Source organism: Amblyraja radiata, chromosome 15 (genome assembly GCF_010909765.2).
Source record: "Amblyraja radiata isolate CabotCenter1 chromosome 15, sAmbRad1.1.pri, whole genome shotgun sequence".
In the NCBI taxonomy this organism is placed as follows: Eukaryota; Metazoa; Chordata; class Chondrichthyes; order Rajiformes; family Rajidae; genus Amblyraja; species Amblyraja radiata.
In genome coordinates this window covers 40580370-40605571 of record NC_045970.1, presented here as the reverse complement: position 1 = coordinate 40605571, position 25202 = coordinate 40580370, and the positions used below count along the sequence as shown (strand labels likewise).

At 49.6% G+C, this 25202-nt stretch overlaps 2 protein-coding genes across 4 annotated transcripts in view; one reads left to right on the top strand and one right to left on the bottom strand.

The window, feature by feature from the left end:
- Positions 1–1775: 1775 nt before the first annotated feature.
- Positions 1776–6276, top strand: LOC116981412 (protein RRP5 homolog). The gene is made up of 5 exons (XM_033034466.1): positions 1776–1966; positions 2531–2699; positions 3587–3700; positions 4949–5014; positions 6118–6276. The coding sequence occupies exons 1-5, from the start codon at positions 1791–1793 to the stop codon at positions 6274–6276; spliced, it is 684 nt and encodes a 227-aa protein (XP_032890357.1). The 5' UTR covers positions 1776–1790.
- A 972-nt stretch (positions 6277–7248) lies between these two features.
- pdcd11 (programmed cell death 11) overlaps positions 7249–25202 on the bottom strand; it is a 43578-nt gene continuing 25624 nt past the window's right edge. For all 3 annotated transcript variants that reach the window (XM_033034177.1, XM_033034178.1, XM_033034176.1), the window contains exons 23-37: positions 24281–24383; positions 23812–23901; positions 22864–22966; positions 21885–22062; positions 20753–20809; positions 19862–19984; positions 17706–17828; positions 16973–17141; positions 15847–15960; positions 14465–14614; positions 13747–13994; positions 12895–13063; positions 11754–11907; positions 8284–8449; positions 7249–7800 (exon numbers count right to left, since the gene is read on the bottom strand). In XM_033034177.1, coding sequence (XP_032890068.1) covers positions 7629–7800; positions 8284–8449; positions 11754–11907; positions 12895–13063; positions 13747–13994; positions 14465–14614; positions 15847–15960; positions 16973–17141; positions 17706–17828; positions 19862–19984; positions 20753–20809; positions 21885–22062; positions 22864–22966; positions 23812–23901; positions 24281–24383 — 2119 coding nt within the window. In that variant the 3' untranslated portion in view covers positions 7249–7628. The remainder of the gene's footprint in view (positions 7801–8283; positions 8450–11753; positions 11908–12894; positions 13064–13746; positions 13995–14464; positions 14615–15846; positions 15961–16972; positions 17142–17705; positions 17829–19861; positions 19985–20752; positions 20810–21884; positions 22063–22863; positions 22967–23811; positions 23902–24280; positions 24384–25202) is intronic.

Genomic DNA, 25202 nt, shown 5'->3' with positions numbered 1-25202 from the left:
TGTCAACTCTGACTCCCTCTACAAAAAAGGCCAGAGCAGACTCTTTTTCCTCAGAAGGCTCAAATCCTTCAATGTGTGTAATGATATGCTGCACATGTTTTACAACACTGTGGTTGCAAGTGTTATTTTCTACGCTGTTGTCTGCTGTGGCAACAGCATTAGTGCAAAAAACAACAAGAAGCTGGTCAAACTGGTTAAACGAGCTAGCTCAGTGCTGGAGGGGAGAGTAGACTCTGGGATGGATGTGCTTGAGAGGCGTATGAGGCACAAGGTGCAGGTCATCCTGAAAAACCCCAGGCATCCTCTCCATGTCATTCTGGAGAGTCAAAAGAGCACTCGGAACAACAACCGGCTCCTCTCCCTGCCCTGTAGAACGGAGCGGTTCAGGAGATCCTTCACCCCTGCAGCCATTAGATTTTATAATTCGGACCGCTAGGCTGTAGGGGGATGCATTTTGTAATTTTTAATTGTTAATTATTGGTCTTTTTAAGTATTTATTGCTCTCAGGTAGTGTCCACATTGTATTCTATGTATTTTCTGTCTGCGTTCGTTTTGAATCTGTGGGTTTGTTGGTTGGGGGCTTCTGGACATCTGAATTTCCCTGAGGGGATCAATAAAGTATTTATTATTATTATTATTATTATTATCATTAATTATAGGAGCAGGATTAGGCCATTCGGCCCATCGAGTCCACTCCGCCATTCAATCATGGATTATCTATCTTTCCCTCTTAACCCCATTCTCCTGCCTTCTCTCAAGAACCTCTGACACCCGTACTTACTAAGAATCTATCTGTCTCTACCCTAAAAATATCTATTGACTTGCCTCCACAGCCTTCGGAACACACATCCTTGTGGGGCACAACCTATATCAAAATTCAACCCTCACAGTCACACCATGCTCGTTGATACCTGTTCTCCCGTTTCCTTCAGCTTGCATCCCCACTGATGTTAGGAAGGAACTGCAGATGCTGGTTTACACCGAAGATAGACACTACAGGCAGCATATCTGGAGAGAATGAATGGGTGACATTTCGGGTCGAGACCCTTCTTCAGACAATGTTACCTCTCTGCTCCCCTTTCGATATGCCTTTGGGATTGTCCACGCCCCTCGTCATTCTTTTACATGGACACATAGAAAATAGACGCAGGAGTGGGACATTCGGCCCCTCGAGCCAGCACCGCCATTCAATATGATCATAGCTGAACATCCAAAATCAGTACCCCCTTTCTGTTTCCCCCCCCCATATCCATTGATTCCGTTAGCCCTAAGAGCTAAATCCAACTAGTCGTGAGCATGTGCTGTGAATCTCTGTTTACTTTACTTTAGACTTTGGATAATACAGTGTGAGAACAAGCCCTTTGGCCCACCAAGTCTGCAATCAGCGATCACCCTGTGCACTAACAGTATCCTGCACACTGTGGATAATTTTACCAAAGTCAATTAACCTACAAACCTGCATGTTTTTGGAGTGTGGGAGGAAAGTGGAGCATCCCAAGGGAAACCCCATGTAGTCACGGAGAACGTGCAAACTCCGTACAGACAGCACCCATAGTCGGGGTGGAAGCCGGGTCTCTTTCCTGTAAGGCAGCAACTCTACCGCTGCGACACTGCTCCTCCACACCGTTTGCTTTCACATTATCCAAACAACATGTGGATCAATCATATTGAAACATATTTCCCATTTCTCCCGTATTCTGCAGGAGGATGGGCACCAGTGGGTGGATGCAGCCTGCAGCTTGAGGTGTTCTTGTTGAATGTGAAAACAGTGTTGTAATCGGAGTGTGTGAATGTACAGTGATGGGCAGCTCACCTTCTTCAGCGTGTTATCTTCGTGTTTCAGCCTGTCTGCCTCTCTGTCGGGCCTTGTTGAATATCAGCAAGTCACTGATTACTCCGTCATCGACAACAGAATCTACCAGGAGAATATACCCAAGGGAAAGCTGGTGACGGTGAAAGTACTGAGGTGGGAGTTGGCTGGGAGTGTGGGCATATGTGGCTGAGTCTCCAGCTATCCACTGGACTAAAAAGGTGATGCCTTAACCTGCCCGTTGGCTTTAGGAGATCCTTCATAGATCAGTGAGAATCCAGAACTTGCTATTCAGATGTATTCAGTCAAAGGTTTGAGGAGAAACAAAGTGCACAGTGCTGGAGGACCTCAGCGGGTCAGGCAACATGTGTGGAGGGAATGGACAGATGATATTTGCATCAGTCTGAGGAAAGGTCCTGACCCGAAACATCATCTGTCCATTCCCTCCGCAGATGCTGCCTGACCCGCTGAGTTCCTCCAACACTTCGCGTTGTGTTTATCCTCAAAATTGTGATTCTGAACACCTCTCTGTAACCTGCCACCACAAGGTGATCAGTTAGTTGAAGGACATAATTTCTGTGATATTCTAGTCATTTCTGGGCACCCTCTCCAGTACCTCCTGAGGAAGTACCTGAGTGTTTTAACGCGGCACGGTGCGTAGCGGGTTCTCCAGGTGGCTGTGCAGCCCTGGTGTGATACTCTTTTGTGCTTTCTCCACAGCACAGACGTGCAGTCTGGCCTAGTGGGGCTCTCGCTGCTCCCTGCAGATACCAGGAACCCAGACATGCTGCCAGAGTCGCTGGGCTTGTCGCGCAAGGAGCAGAATGAAAAGGAGAGCGGGACCACCGAGCGCGGGAAACGCAAGCGGAGAGATTCAGAGCGGGAGCAGGTGCTGAATTCTGCTGAAATTGGTTTAGTTTTACTCCTAGTTAAATGGTTGGGGTGCGGAGTGGTACAACAGGTAGTGCTGCTGCCTTACAACTCCACCTTGGGTGCTGTCTGTCTGGAGTCTGCACGTTCTCCCTGCGACCGCGTGGGTTTCCCTCGAGTGCTCCAGTTTCCTCCCACATCCCAAAGACGTGTGGGGACAGTGGGTGATATTACCCCTTGTGTTGGTTCCTGTGTGTTCCTTGTGTAGGGCACGTGATGTGGAATCTGTCGCTGGGGAATGGCAATAATGGGATTGCACAGAGTTGGTGTAAACCTTGGACTGAATGGCCTCTATTCATGAGCTGCTGCCTGGCCTGCTGAGCATTTCCAGCATTTTCTTGTTTATTTCCTTCACTTTGGTCCAGCATAACATGATAGGCATCAGGTAAACCTCCCTTCATTTTTATTGGCTCCAAGCCAGCTTCTTCTCAGAACTGAAGTTCTCCAACCTGAGTACATTGCCCCACCCCCAGGACCCATTCCCTGTGGTCTGTACTTGTCACTCAACTGATGAGTGCATCCTGTGGGGAAGTGCTTGGTCTTGTGCCAAAGATCCGGGTTCGGTCCGGACTAAGGGTGTGGTCTGTGGAGTTTGTACGTTCTCTCTATGACCAGGTAGATAATTTGGTGCTCCGGTTTCCTCCCACATTCCAAAGACGTACAGGTTTGTCGGTTAATTGACTTTGGTAAAAGATTGTGAATTGTGTCCACTGTGAAGGACAGTGCTAGTGTACGGGGTGATTGCTGGCCGGCGCGGACTCATTGGACTGAAGGGCCTGTTTCAAAGCTGTATCTCGAAGCTAAACTAAATTCCAGTGCTTGTTTGTGTGTTTGCTCTCCCATTAGCTGCCCTCCAAAATATTGAAGAGACAGATGAAACAGAGTTTGGAGGGGACTGATGGTGGGTTGGATGTGTACTGTCGGGATGAAGAGGAAGAGGAGAGTGACACTGAATTTAAGGTGAGCATCACTGAGTTTATAGCCCCTGCACAGAACAGAGTTTCCATCAACGCCCAGGTGTGTCCTCTCACCCAGAACGCTGCTCCCCTCAGTCCTTGCATCTAGTGCTCACAATCACAGAACTGTACAGTACAGGCATCGGCCCTTCAGCCCAGCATGTCCATGCCAACCAAACTGGAATACTGGGCTTGTCCCATTTGCCTGCATTTGGCCCATATCCCTCTTATCCCTTCCTGTCAATATATCTGTCTGAATGTCCTTTAAATTACATCTGCTTCTATAACTTCATCTGGCAGCTCATTCCAGATACGTACAATCCTCTGAGTGAAAACATTGCCCCTGAGGTCCCTCTAAAATCTCTCCCATTTCACCTTAAGCCTGTACCCTGTAGTTTTAGAATTCTCTACTGGGGGAAAAGATTGTGAGCATTTACTTTATCCATGCCCCTCATGATCTTGTTCACCTCAATAAGGTTACCCCTCAGCCTCCTACACCCCATAGGGAAAACGTCCCAGCCTATCCAACTTAATCCTGTAACTCAAGCCCGCAAGCCCAGGTAACAGTTTGAAGAATCTCATCTGCACCCTCTCCAACTTAATCCATTCTGATGTATGGGTTCCTCTCTAATCACCTCCCTGTAATGTGGAAAGTCCTGCAGCTTCTGCCCTATCTGTGCCTGCTGCCCCATTCCCCCCAGAATCCACAATCCTTCATGTTCCACTGAAGCCCATTTAAAACCTGCTCACCATTGTGAAGTGAGAGAGGTGGCACCTAATGCAGGCACAGCAGGATGCTTCAAACGGCTCTGGGTCGGGTGATTTATCTATTATTGTGTATCTATTCCGGTTTTAATATTAACCAGGACACTGGGGGGAAAGTAGTAGTTGTCAGCAGTGAAGCACTCCCCCAGTCCTACGTTGCAACTTTGACCAAGATTGTGTGCTTTGGTCTCTGGTGTAGGACTCAAGCCCTCATCCCTGTACCATGAGTTGCAGCAGTGCCCAAGCTGCCTACCCACTGTACGTGAGGCCACTGGGAGACAAATTCGTTGCCCCGTGTTCTGCATCAGTTGGAGCAATGCCCTGGCTTGTCAGCCTGTGGAAGGCGGGGGGGGGGGGGGGGGGAAGGGGCCAGTTATATTGTCACCCCGAGCACCCTCGGCAAGATGAGCTCCTCTGCATTTGCTTGATTCTGCGGGAGGTTCCCAACTGTCGGCTAACGCTGCTTCGCCCTGGTCTCCCTCCGCAGAAGCCAAGTTCCGCTAAAGCCACGGTCGCCAGACCCCAGCTGCTTTGCTTGGACAAAGCTTGGCAGGCAATAGGTGCTGATACACGTGATGGTGAAGCATTCTTGACTTTCTCTAATCAGGGGACAGGAATGTGTAGAGGTCATGCTTGATGGCAGATGGACAACTCCTGCCCCAACCTCTTGTGTTGCTCTTCTCAACATCACCATGACCTTGTGCAAAAGGGAGGTTCCCGACCCGAAATGTCACCCATGCTTTTTCTCCAATGATGCTGCCTGATCCACTGAGTTACTCCAGCACTGTGTGTCTTTCTTTATCACCATGACTTTGTTCTGCTGCAAGAGAATTAGTTGGAGAGTCCTTGAAAGGTAATTCAAATTGAATGCAAATTGTAACTCGGAAAATGCCTAGGTCATTATAAAACCAATTTAAACAAATTATCATTTAAATTAAATACAAATTAAATCATCATTCAGTCAACAACTGGAACAACATCCCACCCTTAAGTCCAACGTGACAACCACTGTTAAATGGGCTTGCCGTCTTGAGTTACAAGGAGAGGTTGGATAGGCTGAGACTTGTTTTTCTCCCTGGAGCATAGGAGGCTGAGGGGTGACCTTATTCAGGTGTACAAGATCACAAGGGGCATGGATAAAGTGAACACAGTCTTTTTCCCAGGGTAGAGGATTCTATAGCTAGAGGGCATATGGTTAAGGTGAGAGGGGACAGAGTTGAGGGATCTCAGAGGCAACTTTTTCACTTAGAGGGTTGTCCATATCTGGAATGAGATGCCAGAAGAAGCTATAGAAGTGGATACAATTACAATGTTTAAAATCCATTTGGACAGAAAAAAAGGATAGGAAAGGTTTAGAGGAATACTAGACTAAGTGTGACCCGTTGGGTCCCAGCATCACACGGGAGGGCTGGTTCCCCCAACGCAATATTCCACCTCTCCACCTATTCCAATATTGGTGGCCAGTGGGGTTTCTGGAGCGCTAGTATGGGTGTTGTGGGCTGAAGGGACAGGTTTCCAGAGGGCTAGTATGAACATTGTGCAGCGCTTCTTCCTGGAGATGGGGGGTGAGCTGAGTCGAGGCTGCGGCCCCCACGTCCCGCCAGACCCCCGCGCCGATTTGGACTCTCAGCCCAAGCTCTTCGGGATCACTGACAGCGAGGCCATGAACAAACTGTTGCGGGACTGGCACATCCACAAGCCGCCCCTGAACGTGGCGCCCGGCCCGGTGGTCCCGTCCTGCAGTTGCCCGTCGCCAAGATCAACAACGGCAGCCAGGTCCGTTGGGAGAAGGTGGTCTTCTGCAGCAAGGTCTGAGCCTGGTCCCCACAGCCATCTACACCCACCCCCTCGCTGGCACTTGACCAAAAGCCTCATTTACACCCACACTGGCCTGGTCCAATCTCATTCACCAGGCAGAACCACCCAGCACAGAAACAGACCATTTGCTCCAACTTGCATATGCCAACCAAGATGCCTCATCTAAGCTAGTCCCATTTCCCAATGTTTGCCCATAGACCTCCAACCTTTTTATATCCATACCCGTGTCTTTCAAATGTTATCGTACCATATCATTACGTTGTTATAGGGAAGAGCAAGAGCATAGATGGCAGGAGTGGTTTAGAGGGTTATAGGTCAATTGTAAGCACATGTATCAACTTGATTGGCATGGAAAACCAGGGGGCAGTCTTAGAATAACCAGGGGCCACAGTCTTAGAATAAGGGGGAGGCCATTTAAGACTGAGGTGAGAAAAAACGTTTTCACCCAGTTGTGAATTTGTGGAATTCCCTGCCACAGAGGGCAGTGGAGGCCAAATCACTGGATGGATTTAACAGAGAGTTAGATAGAGCTCTAGGGGCTAGTGGAATCAAGGGATATGGGGAGAAGGCAGGCATGGGTTATTGATTGGGGATGATCAGCCATGATCACAATGAATGGCGGTGCTGGCTCAAAGGGCCGAATGACCTCCTCCTGCACCTAGTTTCTATGAAAAAGCCATTCCCTCTCCAGTCAGGCAGAAGACACACAACTTTCAAAGCTTGTAGCTCCAGATTCAGGAGCCGAGGCAGGTACATTTTACGACATTTGGACAGGAAAGAACTATTCAGACCACTGAACAGTCTCCCACAAGCTTGGGGCAGTCCTAATCTTCCAACCTACCTCATCGCAGACACTGGACTTTATTTCTAGCTGCACTTCCTCTGTAGTTGTAACAATAGGTCTGCATGGTTTGACTATGCCCATGTACGGTGTGATTTGACTGGACAGCATCAAACAACAGACAATAATAAACCAACACATCAGCTTTATTACAGCATCACACAGCACTGGCCTTGCCCTGGGATGCCTCCCCCGCAGGGAACAGACCCCCCCCCCCCCCCCCCACTGCGAGCTGCGACTGTGGCCAATGTGGGATGTCACTGGGGTCCCGCTCATCCTGCAGCTTCAGGCTCAGCCATAGAACCGTCTGTGCAGAGTCGGTGCTCCTCCCCCCAGCCGAGACCATCCCTTGGGAAGCCGGCCAGTCCCAGCGGAGAAGACAAACGGATGAGGCGCAGCATCAGGGCAGATTCGGCCCGGAGGCTCCACCTCACCGGGAGATCGGCCGGCCCGTCTGGGGGTCCAATGTACAGAGGGCGCTGGTGGCAGGGCGGGCGGGCAGGCAGGGCTAGCTCCCTTCCATCGAGCCGCGCGACTCCACGTACGCCAGAGCCTTCTCCTTGACGGCCCGCACCCGCTCCGCAGTGCCCTGCTTCCTCTCATAGTCCAGGTAGCGCTTGAAGAAAAACTTGATCTTCTTGGGAGCTGCCTTGAGGTGCACGGCTCTGTCCAGAATATGTCTAGTGCAGTGTGGGCAAGAGACCAGAGTGGAGGGGGGAAATAAGTGGGAGAATGGGAGAGAAGGTTAGATTTAGAGTCACACAGCACGGACACAGAGAGTGGTGGGCATATGCAACCATCTGTCAGTGGGGGTAGTAGACGAAGGTACATTTTAAGACATTTGGACAAGTACATGAATGGAAATGTTTAGAAGCATATGGGTCAAACGCTGTGACCAAGATACCACATCTTAGCTAGCCCCATTTGCCTGTGTTTATGTCGTATCACTAATCCTTTCCTTGTACTTGTCCAATGTCTCTTAAATGTTGTTTATAGTACCTGCCTCAACAACCTCCTCTGGCAGCTTGTTCCATATACCCACCACCCTCTCACACCTTACACCTATACCCCCCTAGCCAGAGCCTAACTCTCGGCATTCAATGAAGTCTTCTGGGAACCTCCCCTCTTTCTCCTCACCCTGCCCCCTTCCAGACGGGACATACCTGACCTCCTCCTGGGTGCCGTACTTCACCACCATGTCGATGTAGACAGACCACAGGTCCGTGCGCTTTGGGTAGCTGCTCAGCGTGTTCTCAAACATGGCCTTGGCCCGCTCCGTGTCTCCCATCCGGAACTCCAGCTGTGCAAACTTGGCGATCACATCAACATCTGGAACGGCGTACAAAGAAAGAGCAACGTCAGCCGGCATCTCCCCTGGGCCCAGTGCGCAAAGACAAGCAACACACACACACACAGATCAGTACAGCACAGGAGCACGGCATTCTGCCGACAACGTCCGTCCCCAACATGATGGGAGTTTATAGCAGTAGTGGCAGAACTGGTGAAGCTATCGGCTCAGCGCCAGACACCAGCGTTCAAGTTCAAGTTGCATTTATTGTCCATACTGACCTCAGGCGCTGTGTGTGTGTGTGTGTGTGTGTGTGTGTGTGTGTGTGTGTGTGTGTGTGCGCGCGCGCGCGCGCGTGTGTGTTTTGCCCATTCCCTCTGTGATCGCATGGGCCTCCTCCGGGCGGGCGCTCTGGTTTACTCCCTCAACCCAAAGATGTGCGGCTCTGTATGTCAATTGCCCCTCTGTAAATTGCCGCTAATGTATCGGGAGTCGATGAGCAACTTGCATAATATGGAACTGGCGTTGACACATGATTGCTGGTCGAATGAACTTGTTGGGCCAAAGGACCCATTTCAATGTTGTGTCTCTTAACTAAACCAAATTATTCTCCTCTACCTGCTCATGATCCATATCTCTTCCCTCCATATCCATGTACCTATCTAAAAGCCTCTTAAAAAACAGACATGGATTTGAGATAAGCCGGGATCTGACTGCATGGGCAGCAGGTTCAAGTGTTGAACAGTGTTATCGTGTGCCCAGTCTTAAACCCTGCGCGGTGTGAGTGGAAATAGATCTGAAACACGTCCGATTCACACGTAATCCCCAGAACCAGTGGATAAGGAACCACACCAACACAATTTTAACAACCCAGCTACAGGGCAAGACTGAGAGGGACTTTTGTGTAAGTATTAGTTACACAGCAGGGAAACAGACTCCTTGCTCAACTCATCCTTATCAACGAAGATGCGTAGTTTAGTTTATTGTCACGTGTACTGAGGTACAGTGTAAAGCTTTTTGTTGCGTGCTATCCAGTCAGTGAAAAGACTATACATGATTACAATCGAGTCGCCCACAGTGTACAGATACAGGATAAAGGGAATAACGTTTAGTGCAAGATAAAGTCCAGTAAAGTCCGATTAAAGTCTAAGGGTCTCCAATGAGGTAGATGATAGCTCAGGACCACTCTCTAGTTGTTAATAGGATGGTTTAGTTGCCTGATAACAGCTTGGAAGAGATGCCCAATCTATGCTAGTCCCACTTGCCCGAGTTTGGCCCACGTCCTTCTACACCTTTCCTATCCATGTATCTGTCCATATCTATTAAATGCTGTTATAGTAACTGCCTCAACTACCTCCTCTGGTAACTCGTTCCATACACCCACCACCCTCTGTGTAAATAATCACTCTATCCCCCACCCTGTGTCTCCCCAACATTAAATAATTCCAATAATTTCCAGAAAGTCTCCCAACTCTTTGATCTGCTCCCCAATTGTCCTTGCGATTTCCTCACCTCCTACTCACTCGCCCCCACACATCCCAACCTCCATCTCCCTGTCCTCACCTCCTACAGACAAAGTGATACACACTAAACACAAGTTGGAGGAACAGCACCTCATATTTTCTTGGGCAGCTTACAACCCAGCGGTATGATATTGATTTCTCCAACTTCAAGTAACCTTTGAATCCCCTTTCTCTCCATCCCTCCCCACCCTAGCCGTTGTACTAGTTTCACTGGCGTCCTGGTGAGTTACATTGTCTGTATAACTCGTTTTCAACTAGCCCACAGCTAACGATGGACTGCTTCCTTGATCGTTACTTTATTACAGATCTTTGTTCTATATCTCTCTATATCGTCGTCTATATCTCTCGTTCCCTTTCCCCAGACTCTGTCTGAAGAAGAATCTCGACCTGAAACGTCACCCATTCCTTCTCTACAGAGATGCTGCCTGTCCCGCTGAGCTACTCCAGCATTTTGTGTCTGACTTCGGGGTAAACCAGTTCCTTCCCACACAAAATAATAGAGCATCACTACAGTCACTCCGTGTTGGCAAGAACACCTCAGGCTCAGTCACGCTGAGCACCGGCTCCCCTCAAGGCTGTGTGCTCAGCCCTGCTGTTGTTCACACTGCTCACACATCACTGTGATGCTAGATTCAGGGACAACAGGATTATAAAATTCACAGATGACACTACAGTGGTGGGACTCATCAGTGGAGAGGATGAAACAATGTACAGGGAGGAAGTGAAACAACTAGTGGACTGGTGCGGCAACAACAATTTAGAATTAAATGTAGACAAAACAAAGGAGATGATTGTCGATTTCAGGAGGTCGCAGCCCAAACACACACCCCTCAACATCAGTGGCACCACGGCGGAGAGAGTGGAGAGCATAAAGTTCCTCGGAGTGCAAATCACAGACAGTCTCACCTGGTCCAGGAACAACACTGGGGTTGTCAAACGGGCCCATCAGCGACTGCACTACCTGAGGAAACTCAAATAGGTCTCACTTCCCACCAACATCCTCAGGACTTTCTACAGGGGCACGGTGGAGTCTGTACTCACGTACTGCATGAACACGTGGTACTCCAACTGTAACTGCTCAGACTGAAAGTCTCTGCAGAGGGTAGTGAGGGGAGCAGAGAGGATCATTGGCGTCTCGCTACCCTCGGTACAAGAACTGTTCCAGAGCCGCTGTCTGAAAAAACCACTGAGCATAGCAAAGGACAAACTGCACCCCCTCCACACACAACTAGATCTCCTGCCATCAGGCAAGAGATACCGCAGCATCAAAGCCCGGACAACCAGACTGCTAAACAGCTTCCTGCCACAGGCTGTGAGGCTGCTAAACAGTCACTCCACCTGATTCTGCTGCTTTTGCACTGACAATTTAATAACTGACACTGAGTAATAACTCTGGCACTGGCTCAGGCCACTTAAATCAGCTGCCCTGGACATTTTATGACTGTTTTTACTTGTATTTTAATGTTGCTGTTTTTACCTGCACTTTTTTTGTTAAACTATTCGTACTGTTTTATCAGGAACTGGATTGTTTTTTATCGTTTTTTATTTTATGCGTGAAATGTTTAAGTTTTTATGTGCGATGCTCCGGTATTCCCTGGGAAACGTCTTCTCATTTTGCACTGTACAACTGTTGCTTTGCAAGATGACAACAAAGGATGATAATGATAATGATAATAATCTGCAGCCCTCTGATCCACTGCCCTTTCCAAGTTGTCCGTCAGGTTGGTATTGTGAAGCTGTAGCAGCTAATGAAACGAAACCTCCTGCCCCGCACCAAGTGACAAACGCAGACAGCAGAACACCCCACTCTCCCCCAACTCACGCTCTTTCTGTGGCAGACACTTGAGGGCTCTCTGCAGCAAGGCATGGCCTCCCTCTGCGCGCCCCTGCTTCAAGAGGAAGGAGGCGTAACTCAGCCAGACGGAGCTGTCCTGGCGAAACCGTCTCAGCATGGTGTTGTACAGGGAGTCCGCTTGCTGCAAAACACAACCCACAGTTACTGCGTGGCGCAGTGGTGATTTACTGTCTAATCCATACTTCCCCAGCCCCACGAGTGTGTGACGGGACGGTGCAGAAGTGCTTCACTCTCAAAAGATTCAAGACAGTCTATTGTCATGTGTCCCAGATAGGACAATGAAATTCTTGCTTTGCTTCAGCACAACAGAATATAGAAGACATGAATACAGGACAGGTCACCGTGTCCATATACCATTGTATAAATATATACACACATGAATAAATAAAACATATAAAGTGCAAATAAACAGATAATGGGCTATTAATGTTCAGAGTTTTGTTTGAGTTGAGTTCAATAGCCTGATGGCTGTGGGGAAGAAGCTGTTTCTGAATCTGGATGTTGCAGTCTTCAGGCTCCAGTACCTTCTATCTGAAGGTAGCGGGGAGATGAGTGTGTGGCCAGGATGGTGTGGGTCCTTGATGATGCTGCCAGCCTTTTTGTGGCAGCGACTGTCTGTCTGATCCCTGGATTGTGGGATGAGGCTGTGTAGAGGGAGCTTCTCTTTGTGTAGGAAGGAACTGCCGAGTTACACCAGCCTTTTGTGTTGAGCTTTACTCTGTCTCTAACCCTGGGAGTATGTGACAGACCGGGCCAGAGGGAGCTTTACTCTGTCTCTCACCTTGGGAGCGTGTGGTGGAAGTGTGTGATTTAAATTTTAAAAAAAATATATAAACACATTTTCGGGGTCAGACACAGAATGAAGCTCCATCCACACCCTCCCAGGGTCAGACACAAAGTGGAAATTATCACCTCTTCTGCATCCGGTGGCTTGGTATGGGTAGATCGGTGAACCAGGCACGGGGGAGCACCATCTGTCCCTGGGGCCTCTGGAGTTCAGGCCAGCGTGGGTGCCCTCTCCTGACCAGTGTTAGAGCAATAGAGCCCCCAACCTCCTCCCCCCCAGTTTTACCATCCCCAACAGACGCAGGGTTACCCGCCAGCCTACCTTGTACTTCTCGGACCTGCTGTAGACGCCGGCCAGTTGCTGGAAGACCTTGATGGGTTCACTGTTCTGCACGGCACGTTCGAACACCCTGGTCAGTGACTCCTCAGTGCCGTAGAGATTCTCCAGGTTCAGCAGGGCCACCCAAACATTCAGCTTCTCCTGCTCCTCCCTGAAAGGCAGAGGCCAAAACGAACATGAATGGGGTTAAGAGGGAAAGATAAATCAGTAGACTTGATGGGCCAAATGGCCTAATTATGCTCTTATGAGGGAGGGAGCAAGAGCCGAACCGTACAGAAGCTGCTGCAAACACTCGGCAGCATGAGCGGAGAAGAAGAGTTATAGTTTGAGGACAATTACTTCATTGCCCTGAGCTGAGATGCATTTCCAGAAACTGGATGAAGTTTAACATCGTGGAACCGGGACAGGGGGTGGATTGTCTGAAGGAGGAATTTAAAAAAAAAAAAAATTTTAATTTTATAAACGGTTTTGAAGAGGAGATTGTGGGACTGGGACAGAAATCATGACAGTGCAGGGAAGGTGGTGAAAAGGTAAATGTGGGCAGTAAATCAGCCTGGCTCGACACAAGATGGTGGTTCTGTTTCTCTTCCCAGAGAAACTGCCCGACCAGCTGAGTGTTACCAGCACCTTCTGTTGTTAGCAGAGAGGACAGTGTTGTGATGTGGGAGGGCGAGGGATTTCTCTCGGAGTAGAGGGCAGCTCTGTCGTGTGTAGGGAGGGGGGGGGGGGGGGTCCTGGACAAGGCTTTGAGAATGTGTGTGTCCCCTCCATCTTCAGAGTCACAGTGTGTTGCAGAGTTTGTTTGGTGTGTTGCAGGATTTTCTTTAACACTACCTGAAGGAGATGGTTTTCAGGGCCCTCTCACCCACCGCCCGTGCCTTCTCGATCTCGGTGGCGTGCAGGTGGAACGCCATGTACTGTATCCACACTATGGAGTTGCTGGGGGAGCTCAGCACCAGACGGTCAAAGTCGTCTGCTGTCTGGGGCTGCCGCGTGGGGTCGGCCAGACGCTGCTCGGTCCGCGACAGCTCCACCTCCTCACGCCGTCTGCTGGCTTCCTTTTCCCGCCGACTCAGCCTGGGCTAGAGGGTCGGGGGGGGGGAGAAGGCAGGAGAATGGGGTTAGGAGGGAGAGGTAGATCAGCCATGATTGAAAGGAGTAGACATAATGGGCCAAATGACCCAACTCTGCTCCTATCACATGACATTATGGCACCCCCCCCCCCCTCCCCACCACACAAGATACAAGAGCTTGAAAACGCAAAACATCAGATTCAGGAGCAGCTTCCCAAGAGCGAGAGCGTAGTTCCGATCTTCCAACCTACCTCATTGCCGACCTTGCACTTTTTTCCTGTAATTTAACATTATGTTCTGCACTCTGGTATTTTTCTCTTTGCACTACCTGTTGAACTTGTGTACGGTTTAATTGTACTCATGCAAGGTACGATTCGACTGGATAGCGCACAGACAAAGCTTTTCACTGAATCTTGGTACACGTGACAAATGATAATTCAATAGTAACAGTGCTAAAGTGACACGGAGGTCTCCCCTACCTCGGCGTTCGTGCTCTGCTCTTCTTCGCTGTCTGAGCTCATGTCCTCTTGATCCTTCAGTCCCAGCGCGATGGTGTTTAAACCAGCGTCCCAAGCAAAGCCATTGGGCAGCTGGAGTCTGGCGACCGTGGCTTTGGCGGGACTTGGCTTCTGCGGAGGGAGGACAGGGCGAAGCAGTGTTAGCCGACAGTTGGGAAACTCCCGCAGAATCAAGCAAATGCAGAGGAGCTTATCTTGCCAAGGGTGCTCGGGGTGACAATAAACTGGCCCCTTTCCCCCCACCCCCACCTGCCTTCCACAGGCTGACAAGCCAGGGCATTGCTCTAACTGATGCAGAACACAGGGCAATGAGTCTGTCTCCCAGTGGTCTCATGTATCGAGGTAGGCAGCTTGGGCACCGCTGCAGCTCATGGTACAGGGATGTGGGCTTGAGTCCTACACCAGAGACCAAAGCACACAATCTTGGTCAAAGTTGCAACGTAGGACTGAGGGAGTGCTTCACTGCTGACAACTACTACTTTTCCCCCCAGTGTCCTGGTTAATATTAAAACTGGAATAGATACACAATAATAGATAAATCACCCGACCCAGAGCCGTTTGAAGCATCCTGCTGCGCCTGCATTAGGTGCCACCTCTCTCACTTCACAATGGTGAGCAGGTTTTAAATGGGCTTCAGTGGAGCATAAAAGATTGTGGATTCTGGGGGAGCAGGCACAGAAAGGGCAGAAGGAGATTAGAGAGGAACCCATACATCAGAATGGATTAAGTTGGAGAGGGTGCAGAAGAGATTCTTCAAACTGTTACCTGGGCTTGCGGGCTTGAGTTACAGGATGAGGTTGGATAGGCTGGGACTTTTTCCCTTTGGAGTGTAGGAGGCTGAGGGTTGACCTTATTGATGTGAACAAGATCACCAAGGGCACGGATAAAGTGAATGTTCACAATCTTTTCCCCAGAGTAGAGAATTCTAAAACTAGAGGGTACAGGCTTAAGGTGAAAAGGGAGAGATTTGAGGGATCTCAGGGGCAATGTTTTCACTCAGAGGGTTGTACATATCTGGAATGAGCTGCCAGAGGAAGTTATAGAAGCAGATGTAATTTAAAAGACATTCGGACAGGGTTCGGACAAGAAAACAGAGATATATTGACAGGAAGGGATAAGAGGGATATGGGCCAAACGCAGGCAAATGGGACAAGCCCAGTATTCCAGTTTGGTTGGCATAGACATGGTGGGCTGAAGGGCCTATGCCTGTACTGTACAGTTCTGTGACTGTGAGCACTAGATGCAAGGACTGAGGGGAGCAGCGTTCTGGGTGAGAGGCCACACCTGGGCGTTGATGGAAACTCTCTGTTCTGTGCAGGGGCTATAAACTCAGTGAAGCTCACCTTAAATTCAGTGTCACTCTCCTCTTCCTCTTCCTCCCGACAGTACACATCCAACCCACCATCAGTCCCCTCCAAACGCTGTTTCTTCTGTCTCTTCAATATTTTGGAGGGCAGCTAATGGGAGAGCAAACACACAAACAAACACTGGAATTTAGTTTAGCTTCGAGATACAGCTTATGAAACAGGGCCTTCAGTCCAATGAGTCCGCGCCGACCAGCAATTATCCCGTACACTAGCACTATCCTTCACAGTGGACACAATTCACAATCTTTTACCAAAGTCAATTAACCGACAAACCTGTACGTCTTTGCAATGTGGGAGGAAACCGGAGCACCAAATTAACTACCTGGTCATAGGGAGAACGTACAAACTCCAGAGACAGCACCCTTAGTCAGGACCGAACCCGGATCTCTGGCGCTGTAAGGCAGCAACTCTACCGCTGTGTCACCCCATCGGGCACATATGCCCCTGATGTTTGCAGGAGTCGTCTGTAGAGTGGTTCAGAAGATAGATGGGTCTCTCGCCTCAGTTGGCAAGAAATAGCACACAAGACCAAGCACTTCCCCACAGAATGCACTCATCAGTTGAGTGACAGGTACAGACCACAGGAAGGAGGTCCTGGGGGGCAATGCCCTCAGGTTGGAGAATCAGTTCTGAGAAGAAGCTGGCTTAGAGCCAATAAAAATGAAGGGAGGTTTACCCGATGTCTGTCAAGTTATGTTGGACCAAAGTGAAGGAAATAAACAAGAAAATGCTGGAAATGCTCAGCAGGCCAGGCAGCAGCTCATGAATAGAGGCCATTCAGTCCAAGGTTTACACCAACTCTGAGCAATCCCATTATTCCCATTCCCCAGCGACAGATTCCACATCACGTGCCCTACACAAGGAACACACAGGAACCAACACAAGGGGTAATGTCACCCACTGTCCCCACACGTCTTTGAGATGTGGGAGGAAACTGGAGCACTCGAGGGAATCCCACGCGGTCGCAGGGTGAACGTGCAGACTGCAGACAGACAGCACCCAAGGTGGAGTTGTAAGGCAGCAGCACCACCTGCTGTACCACTCCGCACCCCAACCATTTAACTAGGAGTAAAACTAAACCAATTTCAGCAGAGTTCAGCACCTGCTCCCGCTCTGAATCTCTCCGCTTGCGTTTCCCGCGCTCGGTGGTCCCGCTCTCCTTTTCATTCTGCTCCTTGCGCGACAAGCCCAGCGACTCTGGCAGCATGTCTGGGATCCTGGTATCTGCAGGGAGCAGCGAGAGCCCCACTAGGCCAGACTGCACGTCTGTGCTGTGGAGAAAGCACAAAAGAGTATCACACCAAGGCTGCACAGCCACCTGGAGAACCCGCTACGCACCGTGCCGCGTTAAAACACTCAGGTACTTCCTCAGGAGGTACTGGAGAGGGTGCCCAGAAATGACTAGAATATCACAGAAATTATGTCCTTCAACTAACTGATCACCTTGTGGTGGCAGGTTACAGAGAGGTGTTCAGAATCACAATTTTGAGGATAAACACAACGCCAAGTGTTGGAGGAACTCAGCGGGTCAGGCAGCATCTGCGGAGGGAATGGACAGATGATGTTTCGGGTCAGGACCTTTCCTCAGACTGATGCAAATATCATCTGTCCATTCCCTCCACACATGTTGCCTGACCCGCTGAGGTCCTCCAGCACTGTGCACTTTATTTCTCATCAAATTTCTGACTGGATACTTCTGAATAGCAAGTCCTGGATTCTCACTGGCCTATGAAGGCTCTCCTAAAGCCAACGGGCAGGTTAAGGCATCAACCTTTTAGTCCAGTGGATAGTTGGAGACTCAGCCACATATGCCCACACTCCCAGCCAACTCCTACCTCAGTACTTTCACCGTCACCAGCTTTCCCTTGGGTATATTCTCCTGGTAGATTCTGTTATCGATGACGGAGTAATCAGTGACGTGCTGATATTGAACAAGGCCCGACAGAGAGGCAGACAGGCTGAAACACGAAGATAATACGCTGAAGAAGGTGAGCTGCCAATCACTGTACATTCACACACTCCGATTACAACACTGCTTTCACATTCAACAAGAACACCTCAAGCTGCAGGCTGCATCCACCCACTGGTGCCCATCCTCCTGCAGAATACGGGAGAAATGGGAAATATATTTCAATATGATCCGCAGATGAATGCAACATCTCCAGGTTTGCGGATGACACGAAGCTGGGGGGCAGTGTTAGCTGTGAGGAGGATGCTAGGAGGCTGCAAGGTGACTTGGATAAGTTGGGTGAGTGGGCAAAGGCATGGCAGATGCAGTATAATGTGGATAAATGTGAGGTTTGGTGGCAAAAACAGGAAAGTAGACTATTATCTGAATGGTGGCCGATTAGGAAAAGGGGAGATGCAACGAGACCTGGATGTCATGGTACACCAGTCATTGAAAGTAGGAATGCAGGTGCAGCAGGCAGTGAAGAAAGCAAATGGTATGTTAGCATTCATAGCAAAAGGATTTGAGTATAAGAGCAGGGAGGTTCTACTGCAGTTGTACAGGGTCTTGGTGAGACCACACCTGGAGTATTGCGTACAGTTTTGGTCTCCTAATCTGAGGAAAGACATTCTTGTCAGAGGGAGTACAGAGAAGGTTCACCAGACTGGGATGGCAGGACTTTCATATGAGGAAAGACTGGATAGACTCGGCTTGTACACGTTGGAATTCAGAAGACTGAGGGGGGATCTTATAGAAACGTACAAAATTCTTAAGGGGTTGGACAGGCTAGATGCAGGAAGATTATTCCCGATGTTGGGGAAGTCCAGAACTAGGGGTCACAGTTTAAGGATAAGAGGGAAGACTTTTAGGACCTAGATGAGGAAATCATTTTTTACACAGAGAGTGGTGAATCTGTGGAATTCTCTGCCACAGAAGGTAGTTGAGGCCAGTTCATTGGCTACATTTAAGAGGGAGTTAGATGTGGCCCTTGTGGCTAAAGGGATCAGGGGTTATGGAGAGAAGGCAGGTACAGGATACTGAGTTGGATGATCAGCCATGATCATATCAAATGGCGGTGCAGGCTCGAAGGGCCGAATGGCCTACTCCTGCACCTATTTTCTATGTTTCTATGTTGCTATCCACATGTTGTTTGGATAATGTGAAAGCAAACGGTGTGGAGGAATAGTGTCGCAGCGGTAGAGTTGCTGCCTTATAGGATCAGAGACCCGGTTTCTACCCTGACAATGGGTGCTGTCTGTACGGAGTTTGTACGTTCTCCGTGACCACATGGGTGTTCCCTTGGGATGCTCCCGTTTCCTCCCACACTCCAAAAAGATGCAGGTTTGTAGGTTAATTGACTTTGGTCAAATTGTCCATTGTGTGCAGGATACTGTTAGTGCACGGGGTGATCGCCGATTGCAGACTTGGTGGGCCATAGGGCTTGTTCTCACACTGTATTTTCCAAAGTCTAAAGTAAAGTAAACAGATTCACAGCACATTCTCACGACTACGAGCTGTGCAATGAAATGCTGGAAAACTCAGCAGGTGTTGGTTTTCAGCAGGTGTTGAAAACACAGCAGGAAACAGTTCATGGTGCTGGGTGACAATCAAGTGAGAACAAGTTAGACTGGAATCGCAGTGTGGGTGTGAAAGGTGTTAACACCCATTGTGTCAGAACGGCATATAAACAGGCCTTTCGGCCCACCGAACCCACACTGACCATTTATCACCATTTCACACCTGTTCTATGCTATTCCATTTTTACATTCATGCCCTACATTAAAGAGGCCAATTAGCCTACAAACCTGCACACCTTTTGAGGTGGGTTCGGGACACAGGCAAAATAAATAAATTCAGCAAGTGTGGCAATAAATCTGAAATTTAAAAGCTCTAACCTCACCAACAGTTCATTAATTTTTTAAACCCGTCTGGTTCACCAGAATGCGTCGGAGCCAGTCATCCACTTGGCCTGACACAATCTGTACACAGTTTTGCACACTCATTCACATCTGACATCTCGCACAGCTACCTGGGCAACCTCACCTGATGTACACTCCTAGCTCCCCAACGTCCTTCACGTAACCCCTCACGACGGCCCCCTTCCAAAGGTTCTTGATCGTTGCAAGCTCGGGGTCACACACTGAATGCTGCTTCTCAGGGTAAACCCTGGAGGGACCAAACGCACATCGGCAAAATAATTCAGAATATTACGCATTACAAAAAAAAAAATCAAAATGGAAAATCATCAAAAGACATTTTTAGTGTATTTTTGACTCTACAAGTGCAGATATCAGCTGATTAGCAGCAGCTTTTTCTGTGGAGTTGGCCCTGATGTGCAGGTGAGTACAGTTAATAATTTGATGATTTCTGCTGCATTTACATTAATAGTGTCCAGTCTGAAAATATAGAACAATGTAAAACCTTGTTCCTTAAAAGGATGAGGATTCGAGGGCCTGAGCTGCAGGGAGAGGTTGGACAAGCTAGGACTTTATTCCTATGGAATGCAGGAGGCTGTGGGGTGATCCTATAGTGCATACGATCATGAAAGGAATAGATCAGGTGAACACAGAGTATTTTACCCAGAGTAGGGGATTCAAGAACCAGAGGACATGGGTTTAAGGTGAGAGAGGAAAGGTTTAATAGGAACCTTGGGGGGGAGGGAGAATCCTTTTCACACAGAGGGTGGAGGGTAAATGGAAACAAGTTGCCAGAAGAGATAGTTGTGGCAGGTACTATAAAATTATAAAAAATACATTGGACAGATACATGGATATGAAGGGTTCTGAGGAATACAGATCAAATGTGCATGGGACTAGATTAGATGAGGCATCTTGGTCAGCATGGATGAGTTGGGCTGAATGGCCTGTTTACATGCTATATGACTTTACCACAATATATTGCAACAGGACAGGGGAGGGAAGGAGGGAAACTCACCTGGATTTCCTCAGAGAAATTCCAAGTTGATTCTGACTTTTGGAAATAACACAACACCTGAAGAAATAAAGAACAGAGAATCAATGGAAGACAAGGATGTACCAGAAAATTCAACTTCAGCAGATGATTACTTTGGAGGACCAGGGACCGAGGAGTGGGTGGGAGTGGCGGGGAGAAAGAGAATACTCACAACCTCACTATGTCCTCCCACATCCAATCATCCTTAAATCCCTCCTTTTCTCTCATAACAGAAGAAGCGGGCTCCCGGTGCCTGGCTTGGCATTCAGCGAGACCCATTACCTCAGTCCCATTTGCCCGCACTAACCCCACCTACCTTGAATCACCAGTTATCTAAAAACTTCTCATCTGCCTCAATGCCTGACGCGACAACACTTGGGTGGGGAACTCCAACCAAAGTCAATTAACCTACAAACACATACGTCTTTGGAGTGTGGGAGGAAACCAGAGCACCCGGAGAAAACCCACGCAGCCACAGGGAGAACATACAAACTCTGGGCAGACATCACCCGTAGTCAGGATAAAAACTGGGTCTCTGTCGTTGTAAAGCACCAACTCTACCTCAGCGCCAGCGTTCCCTGCACTGCATCACTCCCTGCAGTACTGCATCTCCAGCATGGCAGTGGCCTCCTGCACTGCATCACTCCTTCCAGTATTGCACCATTGCACTGCATTGAACTCTTCTAAATTGCAACACACCCTCTAGCACCCACTCCAAGCTGCAGGAGCCAGAGTCTCTCCACTGGCTCATCAACCCCAGAGTTGCTGCCTTACAGAGCCAGAGACCCGGGTTGGATCCTGATTGCGGGTGCTGTCTGTACGGAGACTGTACGTTCTCCCTTGGACCGTGTGGGTTTTCTCCCGGTGCTCCTGCTTCCTCCCACACTCCAAAGACGTGCAGGTTTGTAGCTTAATTGGCTTTTGTCAATTTCCCCTAGTGTGTAGGATAGTGCTAGTGTACGAGGTGATCGCTGGTCGGCCTGGACTTGATGGCCCGAAGGGCCTGTTTCCGCGCTGCATCTCTAATGTCATGTCCGTCCCTCTGACATCCCACTCCCTGCAAACACCCGGAGCCAGAGGGCGAACAAGGGCACCTCCTGGTACCCACACCCACCTGACGAGGCTGCCGGGTACCAGCCCATCCAGCGGTACCTCGCTGTACGAGTCCGTCACATCACACAGGCCTGCCCGACCAGTGGTGCCCAGGGGCAGGCTGACCATTACCCCTACGCCGGGGACAACCCTTCTGATAATGCCCAGGGTCATCGCACCTTCATCCAGCGAGCAGAGACCTGGGGAAGTGCGTTGGGAAGAAATCGTTTAGTGACGATTTAGCAACAAATCACAGAGCACCAAGCAGTCCTGTTCCCCCAGCCCCGACCTCCCTGCTCACAGCTGCTGGGGCAGAGCACAAAGTACCTGACCAGCAAAGTTCTCCCAGTATTCTGTATTTGCCCCCAGCTCCAGAACCTGGCTCCATTGCCCCAATTCCCAGCAGAAGTGCTTCGCTCTGTACACACAGTCTCCGGAAAGATGTGGAGGCACAAGGCACTGCAGATGCTGCTTTACAAAAAAAGACATAGAATGCTGGAGGAATTCAACGGTTCAGGTAGCGTCTCTGGAGAACATGGATAGGTGACGTTTCAGTGTGCTCTCCACTGCTGATCTTGCAATAAGTCACTGTTTAAGTGCCTCCATGTCTTTTGTTGGGCTAAGCCTCTCCCTTGCCTTTTACCCTGTAGACTGCAGGGTGGTAACTGACCCAGCTCACAGGCTACCCTGACACCCAGCCCCACAGGCTGGCGGGCTCAGAGCCCTCGAGTTGCTAGCTTCACCGGCTTCCTCCCCCCTTCCTCAGGTCCCAGCTCCCAGAGGCTGTTCCGCGGCCAGAAGTCACCTGATCATCGGCGACCCCTTGTCCCAAACCCTGCCAACAATCACCTCCCCCCCAACAGTGACCCTTCCCCAACATAAACATTTGCAGCTTCCCGCGCCCTCCCCCCCTCCGCAAACCCCCTCTCCCCAATCCCGGCAACTCCCCCAGTTCTTGCCCCTGGCCCACCCTGCCTCCAGCGCCCCACACTCAGTCTCACCTGTGAGTGAGAGACAGAGGCGCGTGCCGCTGCTGTCTGGGCCGATCACGGTCGCCGTCAATGCCTGACCGGGCTGGAAGGCTCTCTCGGGATGCTTCATGCACTGAGTTTGAGGGAGAGGAAGGAAACCTTTCAGAGGAGGTTTATAAATCAGACAAGCGCCATACTGACAAGAGTCCTGCTGACCGGGACCAAGCTACCCCAAATGGCAAACTAACACAATAAATACACGCTATCAGCTTAATGAAGGTACTGGAGCCTGAGGACCGTGCATTCATCAGGCACCTCCTTTAATCCGGACAAACGTACAAGAGCGCACTTGAAATATCCCCCCCGGAGTCCCACCCCCCACTGAAAGTGTGGCGCTTAGGCCTCAGGTGAGGAGGCCAATCTCGGCCTCACCGGGACTTCCGCATCCGACCAGTGGGTTGAATCTGCGCTCTGCGGCCGGGCCTCTGGAACTGCGGCCCGGCCGGCCAGTTCCCATAGCCAACTTTGAGGGCCGGCATCGTGGCTTGCCGGCAGCCCAGGTGGACCATTCCGGAACCGTTCGAGTCCCTTCAAAGCCTATGATCTCTGTTAGTCCGGCAAAACAGATAATCCAGAAAGCCTCTGGAACTAAGGGTGCCAGAAAATCAGTGGTGGACCAGTCCTACTGTCTTTGTTTAATTCGCTTTACATACTTTGGCTTGCACTATCTGGTTACCTGGCATTACTATAACTTATTGTATTGTTGAAGATTGTATATTTATTTGTTGCGTTAACGGACCTGTAAAGCTTCAGTAAGTAAGAATGTCATTCCTGGTGTATATGACAGTAAACACAGGACTCTCTTGGAATCAACCTGGACAGGACAACCTCCCAACTCACAGGAAGCCCTCCATGGTATTCTGCCCACCATTATAATTTCCCACCATTATAATTGCCCACCGACAGCCCGGCACTCACCTTGTGATTGAGGGACAGCAGCAGCAGCTCCACATTCCCGTGTATATCATGGGTCACTTCAACGTCCAGACATTGCTTGGCACTGTAGTACTGCGGGCAGTTGAAGGGGTAAAATACATCAGACATAGTGGATTGAGGCAGGTACCATCACAACGTTTAAGAAACATTTAGAGAGGTAGATGGATAGGACAGGTTTAGAGGGATATGGGCCAAACACAGGCAGGTGGGACTAGTGTAGATGGGACCTGTTGGTCAGCAAGTTAGGCCAAAGGGCCTGTTTCCACGCTGTACGACTATGTGGTAGGAAGAGGCCACATCCGTGACTGTCCTTGAACACGTGTGTATGTTCGAGTGGACACACACAAACAAAGAAACAGTGCCCACCAGCAGCTTGGAGAGCCAGCACGGAAAGGTCTACTCCCCAAATCCCCTCCTCAGATGGCGGAAGCGGAGAGACACAAGGCCGTACCCTGTACACGTAGCAGGTCAGTGCCTGTCCAGGCTTGAAGGCTCGCAGCCTGTCCACCAGGTCACCCTCCTGCAGCTCGGCACCATCTCGCCTCGACAGCTCGCTGGAAGGAACAGGACAGCAGGTCATGCACAGAGGGAACCAGGGGCAGGCTCGAGATTAGATCCAAGCTCACGTTTCTTTCAAACATTCAACCTTAAAGATCCCCTCCTCAGACGTGCAGTTTTTTTTTTTAAACAAAGTGGGTGATGGCTGCCTGGCATGCACAGCAATGGTGGTGGAGGCAGATACAATATTTAATAGGCTTTTAGATAGGCACATGGTTATGCAAGGAATGGAGGGATACGGATCACGTGCAGTCAAGTATATCAGCTTAATCTGGCATCATGTTCAGCACAAACATTGTGGGCCAAAAAGCCTGTTTCTGTGCAGTTCTATGTTCTCTTTGGGAACATCTGCTCCTGTGGTTATCAGCTTCAGTGGGAGCCTCACTTTAATCAATGTACCCTCTACAGCTCTAACTATTGGTGGTGACTCCATGTCAGAGTCTATGTCTTGGCTGCCACAGAACACACCCCAGCAGCAAGTGTTGGAGGCTGTTCAACTGAGACACATCTCACCCAACACAGACATCGGAGACGGCAAAGCAAGCTGTGTTCCCGAAACCTTCACAATCCAGAGCAAGCCACATAGTGCTGGAGGGTAGGACAGGCAGCACATGGAGGGAATGGACAACAGATGACGTTTCGGGTTGGGACCCTTCTTCAGACGAATGTTTTGAGTGGAGAGAAAACCTTTGCCGAATTTCCTTTTGTAATTCCCTTGCCGGCTTCTAATTCTGAACTCTCTCAGTGTAAATGCTTTCTCTGCACCTTTCTTGAACCCTTTCTTAATTCTAAAAACTTCTCCAAGGTCACCCTGC